The following is a 26,848-nucleotide window of genomic DNA, read 5'->3' on the forward strand; positions in this document are numbered from 1 at the left end:
CTCAATTACTAGGACGAAACATTAACCCCCTTTTTTGTACCCTTTTTCATTTAGATAGGTTATTATTTTCAACACTTCACTCAGCATACTATATATTTACAACAGTATATTAGGACCTTCATTATTAGGTGTTAAATCAGATGGACTTCTTCAGTATTTGACAAATTTTTTGTTGCATGTAAGGACATTCATGGTTAGGTTTCTTCATGCTTCTCTATCATCATCTCTATCTTACTGAGGCCCATAAATTATTATTATTTTGATATAATTTGGGGCTTTATTTTTTTAACCCACTTTTTTACTTGCCATTAAAAATTTCGTATCAAATGCTACGAAATTATTTTTTTCTCAGACAAAATTGCCTTCTTTCTATCTGCCTTTCTTTTGCACCTAAGCATTTTACGCTTTGCGGGCAGAAAACAGGTGCAAAACAAGACATCTCTATTGTCTATCTTAATGCTTCAATAACAATGTCTGAAATTTCACTTTGATTGGTTGAATTAATAGGCTGCCAGGGGTTCATAAATGAGGAAAGTTTTTAAGACCCTCATGTATATGTGTTTCAATAGACGCTATTTCATCTTAGTCTTATAGTCGCTGAACAATGTCTAGAAATTATTTTCCCTCTACAAGCATGGCTGATGAAATGGGATGCAATTCATCAGTTTGAAATTTAAGATAAAAAGTGATGGGAATTGTTAAAGTCCATGATCTATGCATGGATGCACATGAATTTGATTCCTCGGGGATTGTTCAAAATTTTAATTTTGGCTTTAGAATAAAATGAGATTCCAATACATTTTTCACATAAAATTTGTATTAAAGCCTATTGTGTTTATGTTAATTTGAGGCCTCTTGCTTTCAAGCATTTATTTGTTACATAGACTTGTAGATCTTTTAATTCTAAGAGCAACATTGAAATTGTGAAAATAGCTCAATTAGAATGGAGAGAGATATAGGCAGTTTCATTCCTGATGGGCCTTGGTTGCAATCTTGTGATATCTGAAAATCCTTCAAATTCAAAGCTATCATCATAAAGCAGCTAGCAACTGGTATACACTACTGGTGCTGTATCATGGGATTAGCTACAAAAGGCATATATCCAGGGCTGGTATTAGACATTTTGTGACCCAGTGCAGTAAATTTGCCTCTTCTAAAAATTTTGGCGCCCCTAAATTCTGGTTATTTGATCTTTCTAATTAGTTTGATGCTAGATTGGGCTTTATTGTATGTTAAATAATGTAAAATTCCTCTATGCTTTCAATCCATTTTGTCACCTTGAATTTAATTCTGGCCCCGAGTGGGTCCAGCTGCACCTTGCCACAAAAATTTTAGAATTTAGAGAAACACCAAGCAGCAAAATTTTTAGAATTTAGAGAGACCTTGGGCAGCAGAATTTAGGATATGCAGAAATTGTTGCACTAAGCAGCAAAATGCCTAGCATTGGCCCTGCTCTGGACATTGAGTTTGAAGTTAGCTGCAGTGTTCAATGTATTCTCATCATTAATTCAGAACATCTCCATGCTTACTTAATTTATTACTTTTGTAATAAAATTAAATACTTGATATGTGTTGTGTGAATGAAAATAGTATTATGTGTCACTTCATCTTTTTCACATTTTAACTTCTACCTTGTATTACTTTTTAGAAATAATATATTGGGAAGGAAGATTGCAAGAACAAGAAGAAAAATTAAGCATTCTTCAGGAAGAAGTATGCCATCTTGAACGAACACATCATGAGCAGGAAGGAGAGCTCATTCAACTCGATCGTCGATCTTTTAGTGAAGAGGTTGAACTTGGTCGTCAAGAGGAGCGTACACTGAGGTTTGTTGTTTAACAGGGGAAGAAAATTATTTAATCCTTTATGCAATCAATATGTTGCTTTGTTTTTACATGATCACTAAAAACAAATTTTAATTCATCTAGAAACATGTTTATTGAGTTAGCTGCATACAATAATTTCAACTTATGTGTTTTATGTTAATTTTAAATTATGTGGTTTAAGTTAATTATGTGCTTTAAGTTTGTTTTTGTGGAATATTGCTCAGCTTTCCTTAGAGGAGAAATGGGGAATGTGTAGCTGTTGATCTGTATCTTTATAAGCAAAATTTTTTCATGCTACAGATATCAATAACATTATTATTTGTCATTTTTATACAATAACTTTTACTTAATTAGAATGTGTATAATACAATTCAGAAGTCTCTGAATTGTTGTTGTAAATATCACTTACTCTCTTTAATACAGTCAAAAGTCGTTAATCCGGACTCGTCGGGACTTCGGCGATTCCGGATTGTAGATCATCAGTTTAAATCTCATAAGATGGCATGCAGAAATTCTAAAATTAAAAATGTGAAACTGTAATTTATGATATCAACGGTATCAAAATTTACAAAAAAAAAGCTTAATATTTATTTGTTTACTTTATTAAAGATTTCTTTCAATGTAATTTGTTTTAAGTTGCTTCGTTTTATGTGATAATACTTTCTCTTTAATTCTATAAACAGACATAATTTCTTGTTCAGTTACAAAGTTCCACTGTTCAAGTCCCGTAATTGCTGTGCCGAGAATACCGACTAACTAGTCGATCGAAATTTTTTCATTTTCACTAATCTCTTTGTCACCTTCTTCATGCCTTTATCCATTTTTTGCAGCAATTTCACTTTTTGTTTGATGGACATCGAAACATACTTTCGTTTTGTAGATCCTTTGGGAGCTCCAGCATCAGAAATTCTATTTGACATAATCGAAAGTTCAAGTTTACTTTTATAAAATTGCTCTTACAGTCTGCAAAAAATAATAAGCCGGATCCAACTCGAAGATTAAGGAACAACACAATCATCAACATTAACTGAAATAGATAATTAGATAATTATCTATTTCAGTTAATCACCGTTATACATAAAACACGCACGCGAAAACGTATTCTGCGCTTGCGCACACACATATGCGCAGTCGTAAAGGTCTTACGCGCACGCGTAAACGCCTATGCGCATGTGTCAACGCGGTGCATGCGCAGAAAGTTTTTAGCTTTGAGGTCCGGATTATAGGTGTCCGAATTAACGACTTTTGACTGTATTATTAAATATTACTTCCTCTTATCTTTTATTCTTTACCATATTACTTACTCTCTGACTGTTATTGTAAACATTACTTACTCTTGTTGTTGTAAGTTTTACTTTTGTGTTATAAATATTACTTACTCTTGTGCAATTACAGTATTTTTTAAACTAATTACTTGCTCCACGCTTGGGCATTACCTGGAAAGGGAGGTCTTTTTAAGGAAAACTGGCTTATATCCACGTTACACATACAGAAGACTCAAATCTCGTATCAAACTACCAGTGTTCAGCGGCTTTTACCACGTGGCTGCTGGTGGGCCACTACAGTATGTTTGATCTGCAGTGAAACACTCATGCATACTAAAGGCTGTATCATTAATATCAAACTCGCAGAACTGAAAGTAGGAAGAAATATATCAGTGCACCATGAGTCTCATGCAAAGATAGAATGTTTGCTGTGTTAAAGTAGATTAAAATCTAAAAGATCTGCAGATCATCATCATAAACAGCTATGAGTGGGATCCCAATTAGTATTTTGAATAAAGCACCAAGAAAGGTAGATTGGATATGCATATTAAAGAACATAGTGGTATTCTCAGGGTCTTCTTTAAAAAAATACTTTTTGTCCACTGTTGTTATAACATAGTAATCCTGAGTGTAAATACTATATACCTAAAATAAAATTGATTGGCAGTAAAATAAAAGCATGACCCTTTTATAACCTTGTGAAGAGTTGAGAGACTTTTGAAATAAATGCGCATGCCCGCATGGATAGTCACAGGTGATTAATAGTTACAGATGTAGAGAAGTGTATTAAATTTAGATGATTAGAATAAAACTAGAACAAAAAATACTGGTAAACTCCTAAGTCACAATTATTGGCAGTCAATACACAGATCTCTTATCGGACAGTACAGTAAATTTAGATAAATTTTTTATCAAGTTAATTTCAAGTCAATTTTGCCATTAATTAAAATCATAATTTATTTAATGTAACAATTAAGGCCTATGTGTTGGTCACTGATGGCCTATGAGTTAACAATCAGTGACATTTAACCCATGTTAAGTTAATTGGTCACTAATTACCTGCAGATTAACAACGTCTTAGATGAGGCAGTATGGAGTTTTATTCAGTGGCAATGCTTGTAAAGGCACATCGATAATACATACCCTGTACTTTAATGCAATAAAATGTAGATTTTTTAAAGAGACTTCCAATGATGTTTCTAATCCCAAAGTTAAAGCAGCAACTTTGTTCAAGACATATGAATGATAAACCGTGGTAGCATACACTCCAAACATTTTCAAAAGACTGCAAAGTATATATATTGTTTTTAATTAAATTTGAAAAACTCCATTATGAACTTTCCCAAAAAAATAGTTACGGTGTTGACCAACAATTTCTTTGAATTTTCCCACACATTACTTATTGTGCAAAATTTATACAGTCAAAAGTCGTTAATCCGGACTCGTCGGGACTTCGGCGATTCCGGATTATCGATTTTTCCGGATTATAGATCATCAGTTTAAATCTCGTAAGATGGCATGCAGAAATTCTAAAATTAAAAATATGAAACCGTCATTTATGAAATAAAGAACAATTATGATCTAAAGGGTATCAAAATTTACAAAAAAAAAAAAAGCTTAATATTTATTTGTTTACTTTACTAAACATTTCTTTCAATGTAAGTTGTTTAAGTTGCTTTATTTTATGTGATAATACTTTCTCTTTAATTCTATAAACAGACATAATTTCTTGTTCAGTTACAAAGTCCCGCTGTTCAAGTCCCGTTAATTGCTGTGCCGAGAATACCTACTAACTTGTCAATCGAAATTTTTTCGTTTTCACTAACCTCTCTGTCACATTCTTCATGCCTTTATCCATTTTTTGCAGCAATTCCACTTTTTGTTTATTGGACATCGAAACATACGTTCGTTTTGTAGATCCTTTAAGTTCCAGCATCGGAAATTCTATTTGACATAATCGAAAGTTCAAGTTTACTTTTATAAAATTGCTCTTTTATAAAATTGCTCTTACAGTCTGCAAAAAATAATAAGCGGGGTCCAATTCGAAGATTAAGGAACAACGCAATCATTAACATTAACTGAAATAGATAATTTTAGCTTACACCGTCCGTTATACTTTAAACGCGCAGACGAAAACGTATTCTGCACTTGCACACACGCATATGCGCAGTAGTCAAAGTCGTACGCGCACGCGTAAAACGCCTGTGCGCATGTGCCAACGCGGCGCATGCACAGAAAGTTTTTAGCTTTGAGGTCCGGATTATAGATCATTCCGGATTATGGGTGTCCGAATTAACGACTTTTGACTGTATAATGTATAACCTTGAAAATATGAGCATTGTTTTCTTTGTTTCCTTATTTATTAATGGTTTAAATATAAAAGTTAAAACAATATTAATTGAAAAGAAATTTTAAAAATTTGATTTTCTATTCATAAAAATATTTTCTCTATATAAATATTTATGAATGCAGTATAGTAACTAAAATAACCTTACCAAACTAAAGCAACCTTGGGAGTGAAAAAGAAAGGAACCATTAAAACTTTCTTGAGATAAATACTGGACATCATTCATTCGTGGTGCATAAAAATAGGATTAAAACATGTATCACAGTTATCATATCTGCGTCACAAATATTTCCAATACAAACACAGTAATTTCACAATAACACAAGATTACTACAGAAGCTGTAGGAACTGTGGATGAAAACACATTAGCATTATAAATATCACACAAAGCATTATAAATATCTGTTCTGAAATCGTGAGATAGCAGTATAGTAATAATAAGAGGATCTGAGTAGGAAATGAAACAAAAGACAACTGCAAAGGTTAGGTAAACCATTTTTACAAACTGAGGTTACATATATATACTTATTCCATTACAATCAAAGACACAGTGTATACAACCATAACAAAGAATACTGCTTCATCATGCATAGCAGCTGAGATACTTGCTGTTTTCTCCTGATACTTTTCTTTAAACCACTTAATGTAAGGAAAAATCTGTGATATAATGCAACCATCAATGTGACTTTAAAGCGATCATTTTACACTCATAGTTGCATATAATGGAGCATTGTTCTGTATCTAAGCAACTTTCTGCAATGCATTTATGTGCCTGTAACTGTAGAATCATTTCTGTAGGCAGTGCCATTACATAGTTTGTGGCTATGACTTTGCATTAAGAACAATATGTGTGTAGGGGCATTTTAAAAAATCATGGACCTGAAGGAAATCAGCAGTCACTGCAGTCCATATGGTCACTTTAGCACCAAACAGTGGCATCGGTAACAAGTCGTAGGGATTGGCATCAAACCCATAAATATAGCTCTTCATGTTTTCTTGCCCTATCAAGATAAAATAGGCCTTGTTTATTTCATAGACTTTGTATTGGAAAATCTTCATTTTTTTTGTGTACCAGTTCAGAAATTTATTCTACAACATTTGCATTTGATTAAAATAGTGTGGAAGCACGCACTGTTTTGAGTAGCAGTACAACAGTCTGAAGTATGATTAGTTTGTTTTTGTAAAACAATCTAGCACTTTAGGTTTAAATAACAGGCCAAATAATGATTATTGTCAGACAGCAAGAATCGGCATAATATTTGTAAATTTTGCAGGACTAGTTTTGCTGTATCTGTAGTTAAACAGCTTCAGAAGTTTAGCATATTGTTTCTGTAAATGTTTCATTCTCCTTTTTTACCATGTGCTTTTATATCTCATAAACAGATAGTAACATATGGTTTTATACCTCCACAATATGTTTTAGCTATAATGCTACCATCTCATCCACAATTCTGTGTGCATATTATGTAGTTTTCCGATGTATAAAGACCAATGTAATATTTTTGTTTTTTCTCGTTCTGCACAAAATGTTCCAGTGCCTTGTGCTGTTTTCCATCACACAGAATCTCATGCTATTGTGAAATCCTGATTTTTATATTGAAAATTTTCAAGACAGGATTACCTTATCTGAAACCATGTATGTCTGTATCTTCGTGCATTATGATTGGCTGTTATCCTGTACTTATTTTGCAGAAGCTGCAGGGATACCTTGCTTTGTGCTTTCCCAATATGGTTGTTTGTTGGCCAATTACTTTATGACCATCATATTTCTGACCAAAATAATCTTTTAAGTACAGGATTTTCATATGTTTGAAAATACCTCATAAATAATCTGGAACATTTTTTATAAATCTAGCATCTAAGTATTGATTGTTACATTTTTTTATATATTAATCCTATAAATATTTAACCAAAGTATTGTATGAAAAAATTGTTAAGGACAGATGAATCATGTACTTCATGTGGTCCTAATACCTTATGAGAACATTTTGCAAAAACGTACTTATTAAAGTAAGGCTATTTATATTTTAATATTTTTCTAAGGAAATTTATTTAGTAAAATTTCTGTTATATGTGAATAATTTTCATTCTGTGAAAGGTTTAAAATTAATACTTTGCTATTTATTACTGACAAATTAACATTTGTGCACATACGCATTTCTGGAATTCTTATTAATGCATTTAAGTGTGCATCATTATGTAAAATACATTGTATGGGTTATTTTAATTTTCTAAAATCTTATTAGCCCACAAGGGCTATTAATTTCATTTTGCCATTTTGCTTTAATTCACTGAAAATGTCGGTTCACTTTTCAAATTGTTGCCACCAAATATTATCGCCCTGTGGTATATTTTAAGAAATTAATAGTAGTAAATAACGACATATGAATTAGCTAGAACTATATAACATAAAAAGTAATAGTTGAAAACAGTAAACAGTTTTACAGACATTTAAAGAGAAGTGATTTAATCTGAATAGTTTTCAGCTGCAGTTATCTTCTATTTTAGGTCTGAGCTCACGTTAGCCCGCTCGCAGCTGGCCAATTGTGAGACCGAGCTTCTGCAGTGTCGACAACGAATCCGCCTACTTCTGGAAGAAATTGCTGAAGAAAGACGTGTAAAGTCAATCCGAGAGGAACAAGAAAAAAAGGAACAGGAAGAGCAAGAACGCCATCTTCAGTCCCAAATTGAGTGCATTCAAGAGCAGTTGAAGGATAAGGTGATTGAAGCTGAAAATCAGGTAGCATTTTTGATGGAACCTGACTTTCTGTTTTAGCCTTAATTTTATCTGAATTATTATAGAAATGTACGTATTTATATTTTCGGTTGTTAAATTTTTTCTTTAACAAATGCCTTTGCCATTGACCATCAGATCATTAGGCAAGAAGCTCTCCAATACTTCCTCACAACACAATGCAAACACAAACAAAGTCACAGGTCCAGATGAGCAGTGTCCATGACTTGTTCAGAATCGCACAAAGCACATAAAGTTGAGGAAGTCAGATTAAAATGAAACAAATGAGCACCAAGGCAGTCATGTCCAGTCAATAGCCTAAACTCAGCCGCAACAGTAGCACGAGGAGGGTTTGCGACACAGTAAGCTTTCAATAGCACCCTTCATGATTTATTTTCAGAAGCACTTACTGCAGCATTAAGAAAGGATTTTTCTTAAATTCTATTAATTTCAAGTTAAGCAGAGGGAAGAGATAGGTTTCTGAATGACCTATGGAGAATATCCGTACCTTTTTTTGCCAAAAGATCCACCATTTGTTAAAAAATGAGCAGTGAATTTGAAATAAATCCAAACCTATTTAATACATTTATATATATATATATATATATATTTTTAGCAGCCCAAAAGGTTGTAGGGATTGCCAGAAGGGCTATTAATTTTTGCATTTTGCATTGAAAACTTTAAATTTCCATTTCACTTTTCAAATTGTTGCCACCAAATATTATCCCCCTGTGTTATATTTAAAAAATTAAATAATGAAGAATCTGTATAAATATATGTATGTTTCTTGCATTGTGATAAAGCAATGGTACCTAGAACCATCAAATTTTGAATAACATAATCCTCCACCAAATATGGGTATCTGGAATTTCTTTTATCATAAATTTCATATTTTGTAACTCTTTAATGAATTTTTATTAAGAAACTCTACGGTTTCAAAGCGAGCAATGGCAACACTGTACGGGGGGAAGAAAAACATTTTTATCTCCAGCGTGCAAGACTTTGTATCGGAAATTCTTAAGATATAATCTTTTAAAATTATTTATTGATACTGTTGTTGAATTGAATCTTATGGTTTAAATTCGAAGAACATGATACTTAATAAATAAAGGTAACACACAAAACATTAAAAAATGCTCCTTTAAGCATAATGTGGCGGACCACACAGAGATAGTAAATCGTGTGTGTGGTCCCTGCTGCAATTCACTCCTGCCAGCCTTTACAAAGTGTCACTCGACATGTTTTTGGCATCACCAGGACATAACTTCATGCCTAGTGTCAGGAGATTTTAATGTTCTGCAATATGTCTGTCGTCAAAACCTCTCAATTTCAGGAAGGGCGATAAGCCAATGATCTGATTTTTCCTCTGATATTGTTCTAGATATAACGAATCAGAGGATGTAAAATTAAGGAGGCGTGGCTAATTCAGTCTGAAGATTTTTTCCATCAGATTAACATGAAGTGAATGCTCCTGAACTCTCGACTAGAGAAACCTTCAATGCTCTTGAGCTGTCATCTAGAGAGACCTTCTTTAGCAGACTCCTCACACTACGAGGACTATAATTCATTTTTAATACCTATCTATATATATGTGTAAAGATTTCTAATAATAATAATAAAAATAAATGTTTGAGTTTAAAATGCAGTAGGAGTATGCAACTTCGTTACCCCAGTCATTACAAGGAGTCAGATACGCTCGCTACCTGCAACCACTCAACACAAGGTAACCTGAGAGTCGCACTCCCACAGTAGTACCCAAAAAACCCTGCAGTAATATAAAATCAAAAAGTGCCCTTTTTTTTTTTTTTTTTTTTTTTTTAAGAGAATGCACCACATTAAAAATAAATTTAAAAAAAATTAAAGTAAACAAATGAAAAAGAGCATTAATTATGATGTGACATTTAGGAAATGCAAGTGAGGCATTTAGGAAAAATGGAATATTTATCTCTGTATAAACTTGAACGTTATGATCACGATTTAAGATTCTATTTTATTCACAGAGTTGGGAGAGCATCAATTTAATCAAGAATATATTAGTATATCAAGAGTCAATATACCATTTTCACGTACAGACTCAACTTGAAAATAAGAACTTCCAGTTGAAACACAGAAATATTTAATGAAGAGCTTGTGTACATTATTTACAGTATTCAAAACACACAATTTACTTATAATATAAATTTCCTCATCATAGGGCCAAGGTTAGTTTATCAAGAACAATTATTATAATTGTTGATTACCACTATGCAGCCAAGAACAGATCATTTCAAGCGTCACACTCAACTAAAAGAGTTATTACATTCTTTCTCTGCCGCCAGTCACGTGACCTAGTCGGTGACAAACGATAAATAATGAAGAAAAATTGCCTTCATCGGAGGGAAAAAGAAATAATTTCAACAATCTCAAATCAAATGTGATATCCTCTAACTAAAATGCTTACTTGATGACAGGGAATCGTGCATTTAATAGCATTGTTGGCTGTAAGTGCCCTTTTTTGTAGAGATATGGCTATTGTGATATCCAGGTTCCTAATGTTTCCCATGCATGCTTTATTAGATTCAAGTCTAATAAAGCATGTCTAGAATTGTTTCACTCTCAACTATTTCAAAACCAAAGCTAGCTTTCTGCACTCATGTCTATAAATATTGCTATACTTACTATATATAAATATTACATACTGTTTATAAATATTGCAGCAATACTCAATACAGCAATGTCCTTACTGTCTATAAATATTGCAGCAATACTCAACTGCAGCAAGGAGTGGCTGAACAAATAGGTTGTAAAATTTCACTGAAATATCAGGCACTTGTTACTGAATCACTAGCAAAACATGGAAGTTGATATGCACCAGGGATTCAGCCTTTTTTGCCCGTTGCATCCCTTTCGCCATTGCTAGAAGATCATTCCCCCCTTTCTTTCTAAAATCTGAAAAGTAAATATGTACATTTATCTATATTTAAATGATTTTTTAATATGTTTTTATAAATTGAACAACAAAAAGTGTAGAAAATGTTGATAATACCAAAACTTGAATAAAAGTAGTTTTTTTTTTTTTTTTTTTTTTTTTTTTTTTTTTTTTTTTATTCATAAATTAGAACTAAGCACTTAATAGCTAAGTAAAAACTGGTTGCATTAATTAACCCCTGAAACTATGAAATTCCTCTTTGGTTGAGAATCTCTGGTATAGAGCTCGTGCAGTCCTTAACATGTGGAATGCCACTCTAATTTCATATGGCTTGCCTGTCTGGTCAACATGAATTGCTCATTATGGGTGGAATATTTTAGTGAAATATTAATTACAGCGGACAAGTTAATGAACTTATGAACTCTTAGCGTGGCATGAACTTTAAAACCTGCTGGGAAAAGCTAGGGTCATATGATGATCTTGTAAAGTGTGCTTCAAAAACCCCAAGAAGGCTAAAGTAAAAAATAATAATAATAATAATAATAACTGTACCAAAAACTTTGCAATAGACTAAAAAATGTCTTTATAGTATTAACACATAATGAATGGGTTTTATATGAGATTTGTAATTAATTTCTTATTTTGGGAAGATTGGTTGTAAGAACAGCAAAAATGGTTATTTGAATTTCTTAAAAGTCTTGCTTTTAACATGTTTATCTTCACTTTATTTTCTCTTCTTTTCAATAGGCAGAAGCATGGGAGTCTGCAAAAGTGATTCTAATCTTATCACATGAACAGGCATCTATAGAAAGGAATTTTCTGTTAATCTTGTATGTCTTACCTCATCATACTCAGGGGTAGCTCTAGGCATTTTGCCTAGTGGTGCAATTTCTATGGGCCTTAAACTGCTCCTCCATGAGTCCTGCCTTGAATCCCCTGTTGGGTCCTTCCTGAATCCTTTATGGATTTTGCCCAGTATCTGTCCTAAATTCTAAAACTTCATGCTAATACCTAAAATTGTGTTAATCCTTAATTTCTAAAATTTTGCTAACACTTAAAATTGTTTTAATCTCTAATCCCTAAATTTTGTTTTCAGTGCTTCATTAACTTCTAACATTCTGCCACACTGCCTCTGCTGCCAGCCATGACCTTATAATATTTTACATTTATTCTCAGTACTCATATCATTAAAGAAATAAAATTAGCGGTTTCTAAATATATGCAGTTCTTTACAGTAACAGAAATCTTCAATTAAATCTTAAATCCTAAAATGAAAAGGCAAGTTGTTGAGAAAGAACTTGGTTAAATAAAGAGAAAGGAAATTGTTGTTCAAATGTATGTTGTTAAAACATTAACAAATTAAAGCATGAAGCAAAACCTAGGTGAGCATTGAAGTAAACTTAAGAAAGTTACTAAAGAGAAGGAAATTAATGTAACTCGTCCAAAATATTTAGGAAATTTTCAGATTTAAATAGACACATAAATATTTTGTTGTAACGTTTATTTCTTGGGACAGAACAGGGCCGACATTCTGATTGCTGTTATCCATGCCAAGAATAAATGTTTGGTTTGTCAAGTTGAAGCTACATCATGAGTTTTGCATATTTTAAAGCTTCCTTCAGTTTGTTAAATTCATCCTCACACTCTTTAGTCCACAAGAACTTTTGCTTGCTATCTGTCCAGTTTTTGCAGAGGGTCTTGCAATGGAAGAAAAGTTTTTACTAATCTCCTAGAGTAGGTGCTAAGCCCCAGGAAACGTCTCAGCTGATGGATATTTTGGAGGAATCCTCAATCCTTAACTACCGACACTTTTCCTGGATCTGTATACACACCTTCAGCAGATGTTGTGGCTATGAAAAATATGTTTTGTAGCTTTTTGAATGTATATAAATTATATGTCATATATTCTAATGTCATTTTGGAATCAGTTTCATAAAGTCTATGTGTAATTGTGTTAAATACTAGATTAGGATTAATAACAATTCATCCTACTTACAGATTTATTTTGTTCTTAGAATGGTATTACAAAAGTGAAGTTCTCATATAAGTAATTCTTTTTGTTTTTTCAATTCCCTCTGCACATAGGTCCTTAACTTTTTCCCATTATGGTCCTCAATTTCTACGAGTGGAAATTTGTTCGAACCCTGGGTGTAGACATTCATTGCTATTCCTATCCTTGCTAGCAAACTTCCTTCTCCGTAATGATTTCTTTCTGCTACTGCGCTGCCAACTCTCCTGCTAAAAATTGGAAACTCCCAATTTTTCATCACATTTTCTCATATCCTGGTACAATAGAACTCGGAATAAAAGTTGGCACCACATTAAAAAGAAATTGTTAACAAAATTGGTAAACATTTGATATTATCATAAGAAGTTTAGCAAAATATCGCAAATAATGTTAAATTAATTTTAAGCTTCTGAAATATCTCATTCTATTTCACTAAGAATAATGTTAAACTGTATAAAACTATAAAAGAATGTGTTAAGTATCTCATTCAAGAAATTTACTGCCACTTTTTTCTGTGTTAAGCACTTTGACGACCTTAGTATTCTTACACTAAAAATTGCAATTTAAGATCTTTAAATGGTACTGGAGCTCTTTGGAGAGATGTTCACATCTTATTGGAACAAAGCGCAGTTAACTTAAGGTGTAATCATTTCATTTAAAGTGGCATTTTTGTAATAGTTGCTAATAATCTGAACTTTCTAATGTACAGAAACATAATATATCTTTCTCTTCAGAAGGCTGTTACTGAGCAAGTAAAAGAAGAAATGCAAGAACTTGAGACAAAACTTGCCGAGAAACAAAAGGAAATGGAGAAACTTATGGAAGAAATAAGAGAAGCCAATCTTCGATCATTATCCCTTATACCTGCTGAAGAAGGGAAATTTATAGCAGAAGGTATGAATTCCAATACTAATTCTCTTAACACGTTCACGGCGGCGTGGGCCTTTGGTGGCCCGCACTAGTCTGTCTCATCAGGCTGCGTGTACCACCAGTGGCCCGCACTAGTCTGTTTCATCAGGCAGCACATACCACCGGTGGTCCACACTAGTCTGCCTCATCGGGTAGCATGTACCACCGGTGGTACGCATTCGATTGTGTTATTACACGCTGAAAATTAAAATAATGGAAATTAATGTTTATTTATTATAAACACTTTTAATAATAATTTTAATTAATAACTATTAGCAAACGTACAACTCGTATATAGGTCTGAACAGGTAATAATCATGCACCGCCAGATGAAACGCGCCAAAAATTCGAGTGCCGCCTCACAGCGAAGAACATAAAATTGGCCTCGGCGTGAACGTGTTGAAGAAGAAATTTTACTTATTTTGCTGTAAGAAACACTGCTTCTTAACCCCTTCGAGCCGGGTAGCGAAAACGCGCGCTTATCGCAGAGGCCGGCAGTGTCTTCCGCAAGCGTCTCTCCAAGGCCGGGGGGCTTTTTTGCTACTAAGCTTAAATTCATGAAATTTCCGAAGTATGAACGCATTGTTTAATAATGCTCTATAGAGTATTTAAACGGCTTATGCTTTATAGATATTTATATATATATATATATACTTTAATTACCTTATTTCTTGTTTAAATGCATATTTTACACATTTTATTTTAATTACTCACCATTTTATGACTTTTAACATTATACATCTGAAAACTAAATATATTACTTAAAATTCTCTTTTCGTATGAAAAATTTGAAAACAGGGATCTACACACAGTCCTACGTTACATTCCTGGAACTCGTAATAACTCATTTGCCGTTTTGGAGGATTTTTCCGGGAATGTGAACAAACGAAGCATCGTCGTCTCATTTTCTTATCAGTATCTTCTGAACAAAGTTTTGGAAAATGTCTTTCAGTTAATCTTTCAGAATCAATATCAAAATATCAGAATTTCAGAATCAATATCTGAAATATTTTGCATCATTTCTGCTATTTCATGCTCTGTTAAACATTTTCGATGCTTTGACATTGCAACGGTAAAAACAGAAAGAATTCACGTCTAACATGATATAATTATTTTCTAAAAACTGAACTGTAAACCGAAATACTCAACGCTTTAGCGCATATAAAATTTCTACTTACAATAAACAACTACCACGTGCGAATAAAGTGCGATTTAAAGAGACATCATAAATCACGCCATTCGGAAACATTTAGTTCCCCGTTGTTTATATAATCAAAAACACGTGTATGTGAGTCATGCTTCTCTCATTTCGAGTAGAAGGTCTAATGTACATGTATCTGAAACCATATGGACATACAGTGCCATCTTGAGGCAGAAATTATAGTTTGAAAAATGTTCCAGGACACTGGCACAAATACGTGACAGTCGGTAGTAAACGGGAAAATGCTCTGTCACGCCTGCATGTCGGCCGGTACGTGAGTGTGTTTGTTGCTGGCACGTAGACATGACAGTCGGCACGAAGGGGTTAAGAAGCTTTGGAAGAAATGTTAAATTAATCCCCCACCCCCGAAAAAAAAGCATCCTTATATTTTATATAAAATTATTGGTTTTAAAAGCAACAGATGCAAATTCAGATAATTCTTTACACAGATCCATATGTAGAGTTTTCAGTTTCTGGATACAGCTTAGGATTTCACATCCCCTTCTGTTTGCCAAGAATGGAAAACATTTCATTCTAAAATTTCATGACATCAATCTGGTGCTCTCTGAATGCTTTGCTCATCAACATATGTTCCCTCTTCCCGCTACTGTCTTTAGGTACAAAAATATTTTGACAAAATTTTGGTCCTGAAGAAGAGAGACCAGTATCCTTTGAAGTCAATAAAAGTATATAAAATATATATTTGAAGTATATAAAAATCTGTTCCAATCTAAGATTACTTGATTACTTAATTTTAATTTGGAGTGCCTCTCCCATTCCAACAGTGAATGAATCATTGCATCTAAAGCAGTCAGGTTAGTTTATTAAATCTCTAAAAGTTAATAAATGCTCTTTGTTCTATATGTTTAAGTATGAATTAAAAAATAAGCTGAATTTAAATTAAAATATAGATAAAATGAATTTTCAACAGTAATCTCTCATAATGGGAACTAGCATTAAATAAGAGCTGTGAGCATGACCTTAAATGTCAAATGTGACAGTAGTATTTATTGAACAAAATATAGGGTAGGGAAAGAAAAAAAAAGCCCGCCAAAAAGTGAGTTAAAAATGTATGCACATTGAGGATTCTCAGCCTCTGAGGACAGCTTAAGATTTTGCATCCTCTCTTGTTTGCGAAGAATAAAAAACATTTCATTCTAAAACTTCATGACATCAGTTTGGTGCCGTCTCGATCAGTCAGTTAAAATTATTTCTGTAAAATTGGCAGATTTTGATGAACATGGGAAGTTTATCAATTGAAGGTTTTTTGCATAACTTCAGGGAAAGAATAATTGAAATAAGCCCCATTTTCAAATTTTTCTTTCATATGCTCTCCCAGAAGAAAAGAAAGAAAATTCAAGATAGTGTATTGTAAGCAATACGTTGAATTTTAAGTTTAATTTGAGCAATGCATTCCATAAAATGACTATAAATATATTTCTGCAATTTAAAATATTAAACAAATTGAAAATTTTTAGATAAAAATTTAGCAAATCGATAAAAATAATGTCTTCCACTTCATGTCAAGTCCGTTACCTTGAGATTATTTTACTCCCAATTAATTTGTAAATCTGCCTAAAGGGAAAGAGTACATATTCAAAGTAGTCAAACTTAGCTTGACTAATTTATCTATGTCACTGAATATGTACTGTAAAAGTGGAAGTTATAATATTGTTACAAAATCTCCAGCCTCTGTAAGATAGCTTCCTCCGCAAAGCAGATTTAAAGTTGCTAGAAACTGGCTAGGGAAGGCAGGGTTGCTATATTTGGCAAGAAATCAACAATTTGGCGACAAAATTGACAATATGCCATAAACGGATGGAGAACCTTCTGGAACAAATTCTTACTAGCTTAGCCCAGAATGTTCTCAAACGCAAGCCAAAAGCTATATAAACTCCGCTCGTATGCAGAGAATGAGTTAACAGTCAGCCAGTGAGTGCCTAGTTGAGTTAGTTAAGATTCGGCGAGTGTTTCATAGTCCAGTACCGAGTTGGTCGTCGAGTGCATCGAGAGAGAGTCTGTTAGTGTATCCCGGGTTAGTGCATTGTAGAGTTTGATTTTAGAGTGTGTTGAGCTCTGAAAACGATCGAACCGAGTCAGGAGCTGTACTCTAGTGTATCATCGAATGCGTTGCGAGTTGTAGCATGGAGAGTACGTAGAGTTCCGAGAACGACCGAGCAGAGTCAGGAGCTGTACTCCTGGTGCTTTGCCTAAAGCTGTCTTCATTGTTATAGCGTGACAGTCTGAAGGCTGTGTCACTGATTGTTTCAGCTTGTTTATAGTAGTTCTTCGATGACTGTAAATGTGATTTTGGAGCTGTGTTGAATAATACTGGCTAATAAATTGTATTTTGATACTTCATCAAGTGTCATCATTATTCACTCCAAATCCACGAACCCATACATAAGAAGAAAAACGTAACAATATTAACAGTTTTTTAAACTAATAAGAATTTAAAATCAAATAACATGACTGTTACAAATATTTGTCTGTGAATTAGCTTTTAACAGGAAAAAAACAAGCCTTTATCTTTAGAATTATATTTTTAAGTTATTGAATTTGTAATTAAGATACAAGTATAAAAGTCTTTTACAGTAAAATAACAAGATTTGGCCTTTTAATAGTCAAAAACAGGCTCAGCTCGCATTGCTGTTAATCACTGCAGCGGATTGTAACATCGCCAAACTTTCATGATGGAAAAACTCAGACCAATTTTATATTTTTATATTTGTTTTAAAACTTAACATAGACTTTCTTGGTTAATTAAAAAGTGACATTACAGCATTATTGCAGAAGGGGAAAGACGTCATCTTTCCCGACATGTGATGTTTCTTACTACCTTAGCATTTCTCAGACAAAATCAAGATTTTTTATTTCTCTTACCTGATCAGTAATGAATATCCCACTTGTGAGGTTCAGTTTGTTGTCATGTTAAACGAGTATTTCCTTGATCACCGCCCATCGCAGCAGACCCAGCTTGTTCCCAAGAGAAACAGGAAGTTCTCAAATACAGTACTAAGTCCAAGATCCGGACTTCGGGAGTTCCGGATATTAGATCATCAGTTTAAATCTAGTACGATGGCATATAGAAATTATAAAATTAAAAGTATGAAATAATGAAGCACTTATGATCTTAAAGGTATCAAAATTTACCAAAAAAAATGGAGCTTAATATTTATTTGTTTACTTTATAAAACATTTCTTTCAGTGTAAGTTGTTCAAGTTGCTTTGTTTTTTTGTGGTAGTATTTTCTCTTTAAAATTGTGGTAATATTATTTTACCCCCGATTCTGTAGATAAACATAATTTCTTATTCAGTTACAAAGTCTATTGTTCAAGTCCTGTAATTGCTGTGTCAAGCATTCCGACTAAGTTGTCAATCGAAATTTTTTCATTTTCAATAACCTCTCTGTCACCTGCTGGTAGCATTATTTTCTGAGTTTTCTGGAACCATACTACAGATTTTGCCATCCATTAATTTATTGATGATTGGGGCATTATCATCAAAAGGAAAAACTTCTGTTATATCATCTTCATTTATTACCGCTTCACCACATTTCTTTAGAAAATCCATTAGTGGGAGGATTTCACCTTTGATTTGTAATATCCCTAAACCTTCATATTCGTGGCTATCACCTTCATCATCCTCACCATGAAATATGGCAGCTGGCCATAAGTTGTTCCAAACTTTTTATGCTAAAATATTTCAAAAATTCTTGAATAGTCTTGCTGTTATTCAAGAAATTTAACATGGATTTTAAAAATGCTGCTTTATATTTGCATTTCAGCATGTGCACTATTCTGATATCCATAGGCTGAATGATGGACATATAGTTTGGAGAAAAAAGTAATAGGGATACATTATCTTTCACTAAAACTTAATTGAAGTATGAGCCGAAGAATTATACATTCAGAGCAATTATTGCGTCATTAGGAAAACCAACCAAATTCAAATGTTGCCGAGCCTCAAGTATGAGATGATTTTCAAACCAATCATTCATTAATGCATGCATCATCCATGTTGTGAGGAAACTCCTTTAAATGCTTGAGGTCATGCATTTTTTCCAATTACAAAAAAGCTTACACTTGTGCATTCATGCAGCATTTGCATATGCTAAAATTGTGGGTCTTGCTTTGGTATCTTTGACCCAGTTAGAGCCTTTTTTGTAGAGGTTGCCAAGGTGTTTTGGGGTACCAATTCACAGCCAGAAAAAACCAGTTTCATATGGTTTTCCCTATTAATGAGTTAAATGAATTCAACTGCAAATAGTTCAGCAGCTTCAGTATCAGTCTTTCACCTGAGATTTTTTAATTGCCTTTTACCATGATGATTTTTAAATTTGGTTAACCAACCTGTCGTATATGTGCATTCGTTTTTTTAAGTTCATTTCTTCGTGTTGAGACGAATATACTTTCGTTCATTTTTTGCAGGAATTCCACTTTTTGTTTAATGAACATCGAAACATGCTGTCGCTTTGTAGATCCTGTTGCAGCTCCTGAATTATTTTGGTATAATCGAAAGTTCAAACTTTAATTTTCATAAAAGTGCTGTAATAATAACCTGCAAAAAATAATAAGCTGGATCAATTTAGAAAGTTAAGGAATAATGCAATCCGCTATATTAACTGAAATTCTTTGGAATTGGTAAAGTATAATTTTAGCCTAGCTTAATAGCGCTCGCTATATATTATTGGCTATGTGTCATGAGATTGGCGATGGAAGACAAGTTGTTTCACTAAGTTTTGTCTTGCTTCTATCAAGCACTGATACAATTAAGCTTGAAATGTATTAGCTTAGTTATTTATTATACTTACATCTATTTCTTGCACATGCTGAAGTCCTAAATAAAATATCTTATGCTTAAGTCCTGAATAAAAAAATTTCCACATATACTCGAGGCTTTTCGAGGGCCAGCGCTTATTTTACCACTTGATGTAGTCTCTGCGGGTCCTAAGTTCTGCTACCAAATGCCTCGCTATATTCTGAATTTTTGCTGCCTCTAAATTTCGGGTTCCAGTGCTTGCACTAAATTCTAAAAATTGTGTCATCCCTTAATTTTGTTGCTCGATGCTTCTCTAAATTCCAAAAATTTTGTCTTTCCTAAATTAGGCAACCTGAGCTCTGGCACCGGTTCTGGGTTTATGTGAAAACAAATCAGTTATTCTTAATTCAAATAGCACTAAATGTAATCTTTGGTTTATGAGTATCATGAATAAAAATCTATTTTTAGCCATATGGAAAGAAATTTTTGCTAAGTTTTGCCTCCTCAACATTTTTTTAGTGTTAACCTTCACCTCTTTATGCTTTTTTGAGCGTTAACCAAACCCTAACCTCTTTAGTCATCACCAAGCGTAATATCAACATAAAGGTTACCGTACTCTTTGTTATTCAATTACTAATATAAAAAAATTGTTTAGGCATCACTGTATAAGTCATTACTCAAGTTGTCATATGCTGATAAACATGCGGTGATGGAAGCAAAATATAATAAGTAATGATTTGTCAGGTTACCGTCAGGAATATAAAATATTAGTAGTGCAAAATCAGCGATGTTTCAGTTTGAGACGTATGGCAAGCAGATACGCAGCTTATTGATCACACAAATTTATGCTAAAGTAATTGTTTCTTCAATAACGAGGTATTTTATTTAATGCCAAAGTGAAATTAAGAATCTGAACTCTCCTCATGTTTTATTGTGGGAGAGAAAAAAGTCAAGTGCGCTTGCATAAGCATACAAAAAAAAAAAAAAAAAAAGGTTGTTGGTGGCTTTGAAGTCCGGATTTCGGACTTAATATTTCTAAAATGAAAATGAATTTTATTTTTAACCACTTAATTATTTTCAAAATTATAATGGATTTCATATTATTTTAATCATTATTCTTGTTATTTTTATTATATTTATGTATAAAGGATTTCGTGTTTCTTAATATTTCCCTAAAAAAAAAGCAACTAAAATCTGCAATAATTAAAGATTCCATGCAATAAATACTCTTTCTTTGAAGAAGGAAATCAATGTCTTCTTTTATGTGTGTATGTATGCAATTTATTATTTTTCTTATGAAATCTAATGGATCTCCTCAAATTCGCCACTATTTTAAATTCTGATAACCTTTTGCTAGGTTTTTGTGGTATTATTGTCTTATGTTAGAGCTCTTGCTCCTTGATGTGAATTTTAAAATTGCAGATGCAGGTATGTGGCCAACTGTGTGTAGGGTGGGAGAAACATTGTCTTCATGCTATTTTACTGGTCATTATACCTTAACATTTTTTATTTATTTTTTAATACAGGAAGCTTTCACAATAGGCCTGGAAGCACACGGAAGATAATTGGCTCACCCAGGCAGTTGGAGAATGCTGTGCCTACTAACAAAAATCCGCATGGCGTATGGGTCTAACTGTATTTTCATATTTAGAAAAAAAATTGGATTTGTTAAAAATAACTATTTGTTTATTTTTAAAAATCACTATTTAGTTTTTATATTTATAATCTTCAAACATAATTATTGAATTTTTAAAGCAATTTATATAATCTGTAAAAGTTTTTAAAAATTCATTAATTTTAAGATTTTTTGACAAGATTCATTAAAAATATTTTTAAAACCTTAATAGAGAAGTGGATGTCTTGCTAATTAGCTCTTCATTTAAACTTAACTGTGTCATTTAGATCATTAATTCTTTCGCATCTGTAGACGCCAAAATCTGTTTCACTCGTACAACTGGAAATGCCTGTATATCTGTACTTTTGTTGGAATGGATTTCCTTCCCCCGTGCCAGTTAGATTGCTACAGCACTAACAGTAACCTGCTTAAGTAAATCTTCATACGCCTTTCACCACTGTCTTCGGCTTCCCCATTGGACAGGATTGCAACTTTGCACATTAATAGCTAAACATTGATGCTACACAAAGGAGAAGGAAGGAGCGTTCATATAACAGAACTAGGATTAGCATGTCATTTAGCAACTCTCGAAAGCAATGAGTCATGTACTAACATGATGGGGGAAGAGCACCAGATACAAAATGATTCAGGCACTTGGATGACTTGCCGGTGTCTGAATGGTTTGCATTTTGGGAGACTTCGATGCGAAAGAGTTAAACATGTTCAATCAGGGTACTATGTACCCTGTTGGATATTTTAATAAAAATTTATGGTTTTAGTTTGTGTACTTCTCTTTCCTTAATGCACTGAACCCTGCATAATAGAAAACAAATTATTAAAATTTTCATTAGAAGATATGCTCAAAATTTAGAAAAATTTATTTCTTGTTTAATACTTTCAGATTTTATTCACTGAAATTTATGATAGTAATTATCTATTAAAATACCATTTCTTTGGTTAATTTAATTTTACCAAAACTTGTGCATAAAAGAAATGTTCCAAATTTAAAAATTATTTTTCAGCTTATTCATGATATTTGGCTTGTTAAAATAACTCGGTTACGTGTCATATGCATGTTCAGATTGTGTTACATTGTTCAGATAAATACATAATGTTTGAATATTTTTTCATTAATTTGTAGATCTTAAGAGCTGTAACTCATGTTGGGTAAATTTTATGGATATTAAATTATACTATATGTAATGAGCTTTCCAAAGTCATATCTTAATTTGATTTTTCATGTGCTCAAACATGAGATGTTTGAGGTATTATGGATTTTAGTTGCTGCTCACACTTGTCTTTACACAGTGTATAAATGGTAACATTTTGCATTGTTCAGTTGATAATTTCTAGATTCTTTTTTAAACTTTGTACATATGTGTATACACATAAATACATATGTGTATGAATTTGTTCAAAAAAGCAATGTGCCATTGCTTTGTTAAATATTGTATGTAATATATATGCATTGTTAGTGTTTACTATTGTAATTCCAGTCTATACTTTAAATTTGTTAATTTCTAAGCGATGTACTTTGTTGATTTTTAGTTGCATTTATATTCTAATGCTCAGTATTCTGAATATTTTTAAGCAATATTTTCTGCATGTTTTTGAAAAGGATTAAATTTCAGAAAAAAATCTTAAAAGCCTTAGCCCCTTCCCGGTACAGTATTTTTCATAAATGTTTCATTGTATTAATTAAAATTTTATTGTTTTAAAATGTTTCATAAAAAATAATGTATGTTGAATGTTTCAATAATGTAATTTCAGTTTCTTATTTTTGTGATGCTTAATGAATTATTCAGTTCATAAGCAGATTTTCAAATGTACAATAATGCATGTTTGCAGCCTCACAAGAGAAAAAAGCGCATGTTAGTAATAAGCGTGAGATTGTAAAGTAAATAATAAAATTCAATATACTATTATCACTGGATATCAAATGTAGAAAGTAGCTGTCATGGAATACTTGATATAATCCTTTTTCTACTATAAGTACTGCAAAAATTGTGCATATCCAACCATTGCCTGATTAGGCCCTACTGTTGTCAAATTTCAGAATTCTCTGGTCTTCCACCTGGTTATAAAATTAACTATTATTAATTTCCATTTATAATTATTTTTCCTCTTCTTCCAGTAGTAAAATTTATAATTTTATTTACTTATGCCAAAAATTAAAAAGAGTTGTCAAGCCACTGCATTCTCATTTTAGCCTTGGAATAAAATAACTGTAAAATCCAGCAGAATGCAATTTGTCTTTTACTTGGGCATGCTATTGTTTTATAATTAATGAAACCATTTCTTGTATCTCTTGGATTCTTTGCAAAATGCTCTGGATAAATGCATTTTAGTTCTAGGCATCATTTTCTTCTTATAACAGTGAGAATGTTGATTGTTAATCAATAATGTATATCTAATTTATAATGGAAAATCGTGTTGTGTTTTATTAATTTATATACAGCACTCAAACAGGTTTTTTTTTAATTATTAAAAGATAATTTTATATCCATGTTTATAAAAAAATGGTTCAATCTTTTAAGGAGACAAAATAATTTCAGTTGAAAGTTTTTCCCAAAATTTGTTTCTTTTTAGATATTATAATGCATTAGTTACTATACTTGTATTTACTGCTATTTATTACCATTATATATATTATAATTGAATTTTCTGTTGGTATACCTTTAAGTTGAAAGAAATTAAGAGCTTTTCCTTAAGCCTTTTTAACAATGTGAATTGTAGATATAAATAGAAATATCAATTAAAATATGTATATATAATCTAAAAAGTATAAAAATTATGCATGCATTGCATCTAATAATGTATTTTTAGGGCAATTTTTGCATCTGAATTACTGTAAGTTACTCTTTTGATTAGTATAGTTCGATCGCCTTATCCGCAACCATGAGCGCAAACACGCATGCGCCATTCAGACCGAATTATTCTCAGTAGGGTGAAAGGATGGGGACTTTCTTTCCCTCCAGCATAGCTCTTTCTGGAGAAGAGCAGACCTTTCACATCGCAACAAATAATAACGCCCCTTTTGGACGAGTCTATGCAGAAGCGTAGCTAAGATTTTCAACGCCCGGGAACACCTAAAGATTTTGCGCCCTTTTCAAAATTTCATTTTGAAATATGTATCATCAGTTTGGTGCTCCCTGGATGCTGCGCCCGGGATGGATGTCCCCCCTTGCCCCACCCTAGCAACGCCACTGAGTCTATGTGTTTTGGCAGAATGCCAACAAGGGTTGCACTTGAGATGGTCGAACTATAACAAGTATCATTCTGGAAAAGAATAATTCATACCCATTTTCATATCATATATACCTGTTCTTGTATACTTACCTGAGGATAAAATGTGCAGTTTTTCAGAATCCTGAATTATTTTTATATTTGAAACTGTATGTTAGTGTTCATTGCTATTTATTATAAATGTGTTAATTTTGTTCTTATATTTTTTACTGAAATTATAAATAATTATAAGCTTAGTTAATTAAAACTAGGTTTAACATATACCTTAGTTAGTTGAAACTAAAATTGAATTTAAATAAATTCAAGAAGCTGAAGAACCCTAAAAGTACATTTTGATATTAGTAGTTATATAAACAAATGCATTTATGAGTTCTCTAATTTAAATGCATAAACATATCATTGATAGTAGTAATTTAAGGTACTGATATTTGGTACTTGAATATGGCAACTAAAGACTAAGTTTATGATTTAAGGATGGGACATTCTAATCATTGAATCTTATGAATATTTTAAATCCAATCTTAAAAAACTGTTATATTTTTAACTCAATTTTTTGGGAGGGATTAAATTTAAACATTTATTAAAATAAAAAATGCAATTATTGTAATTTCATCGGACCTGGTCAATCTATATCCACAAAACTCCTTCCTGAACTCTGAATTTTTTTTAGAGAATATAGTTTCTCATGTTTGCTGTTTATCTACGTTAACTTTTGAAATGGTTTTTTCCCCTCTACACTTGCTTTGATTTGAAAAGATTCTAAAAAGTGGAAAAACATCAATGATTAAAAATTTTAATCAAACTCAAATAATTTTTGTTAAGTTATTCAAAGATTTTAATTCTCAAATTTCATTTATAGTTCCTTAATAAATATGTGTGTTTTTAAAGTGTATTAAATTTGTTTTTCATTAAATACAAATTTCAAGTTTAGCTTTACAGCTTTGAATATAAAACAGAAAAGCCTTTTGCCCCTTATTTGAAAGGATTCAAAAATGTTGAATACCTTTTAAGATTTGGATTTTGAGAAAATTTAGAATTCATTGCACATGTAACTTAATTCTGAAATAGCTTGTGAAGTAAGTGTGATGCCACGTAAGTAAGATAAATTCTATCAAATTACTCATACTGGTAACAAAACTGCTTCATATTTTGTATATCAAAATGTATGTAAAGAAACTTTATAAAAATGTTTCCTTAACTTGTTACTTAAAACTGTGTGAAAATCCATTTCAATAGCACAAATGATTGTAATGTTCAGTTTGCTCTTCTTGGTACGATATTGTGCTTTTATACCAGTGGCATTTAAAGTGTGTGATTGTTTTTAGTTTGTGTGAATGTCATTTAATGCCTTTAAAGAATATGTGGATTTCAGGCTAAATAAATGCTTATTTCCAGATGTGTTTTTTGTGTTGTTGTAAATATGTTATGCATTTTAAAACTTTGATATGTAAAATCTATGTTAAAATATTTTATGCACATTCATAGTAAATTTTATAAGAAAATTACTTTTTCACTCAGTGTAATAGAGCATAAGAAATCTCTGGGAAAACATAAAATACATAATTTATGCATTGCTTCCCACTTTCTCAATAGTCAAAGAAAATAGAGTGAGCTGGAATTGGGGGCATGTTCTTGATAAAAAAGTGTTTGACGGCAAAATCCTGCCTCTCCCTCAAGAAAATCACAAATATGTTAACTTCTTCAATTGATTTGGTAGAAAATTGGTATTCTGCAGTGAAAGAACATTTTTATTTATCGTTATTTAGTATAAAAAGAATTATTGTTTTAGGTAAGAAAGTTAATAGAAGTAAAGCATGTTACTAAATGTGTAGTGTGATTTCAAAATGCAGAATTTTTGTATCTAATTTCTGGATATGGTAATTGATTACTACAGAGCTTAAATTTTGAATAACCAATTAAAAGCAAGTACAATAATTGCAGTTTAATTTTATTGAAAAGGTGTTTATTTTAATTCTAAATAAAGTGAATAATATAAAATGAATGAATGAATAATTAAAGTGTTTAAGG

General features: G+C 32.2%; 1 protein-coding gene across 8 annotated transcripts in view; it reads left to right on the plus strand.

The window, feature by feature from the left end:
- RASSF8 (ras association domain-containing protein 8) overlaps window positions 1-26,220 on the plus strand; it is a 206,811-nt gene extending 180,591 nt beyond the window's left edge. For 5 of the 8 annotated variants that reach the window (XM_085812169.1, XM_085812168.1, XM_085812171.1 and 2 more), the window contains 4 exons: window positions 1,649-1,826; window positions 7,947-8,178; window positions 13,823-13,982; window positions 21,486-26,220. In XM_085812169.1, the coding sequence (XP_085668295.1) occupies window positions 1,649-1,826; window positions 7,947-8,178; window positions 13,823-13,982; window positions 21,486-21,592 (677 nt within the window). In that variant the 3' untranslated portion in view covers window positions 21,593-26,220. The remainder of the gene's footprint in view (window positions 1-1,648; window positions 1,827-7,946; window positions 8,179-13,822; window positions 13,983-21,485) is intronic. The other 3 variants (XM_085812173.1, XM_085812174.1, XM_085812175.1) reach the window with 3 other exon arrangements.
- The last annotated feature ends 628 nt before the right edge of the window (window positions 26,221-26,848 follow it).

Source organism: Stegodyphus dumicola, chromosome 2, assembly GCF_044657685.1.
Source record: "Stegodyphus dumicola isolate Sdum_Otavi_A_Nest chromosome 2, ASM4465768v1".
Lineage (NCBI taxonomy): Eukaryota > Metazoa > Arthropoda > Arachnida > Araneae > Eresidae > Stegodyphus > Stegodyphus dumicola.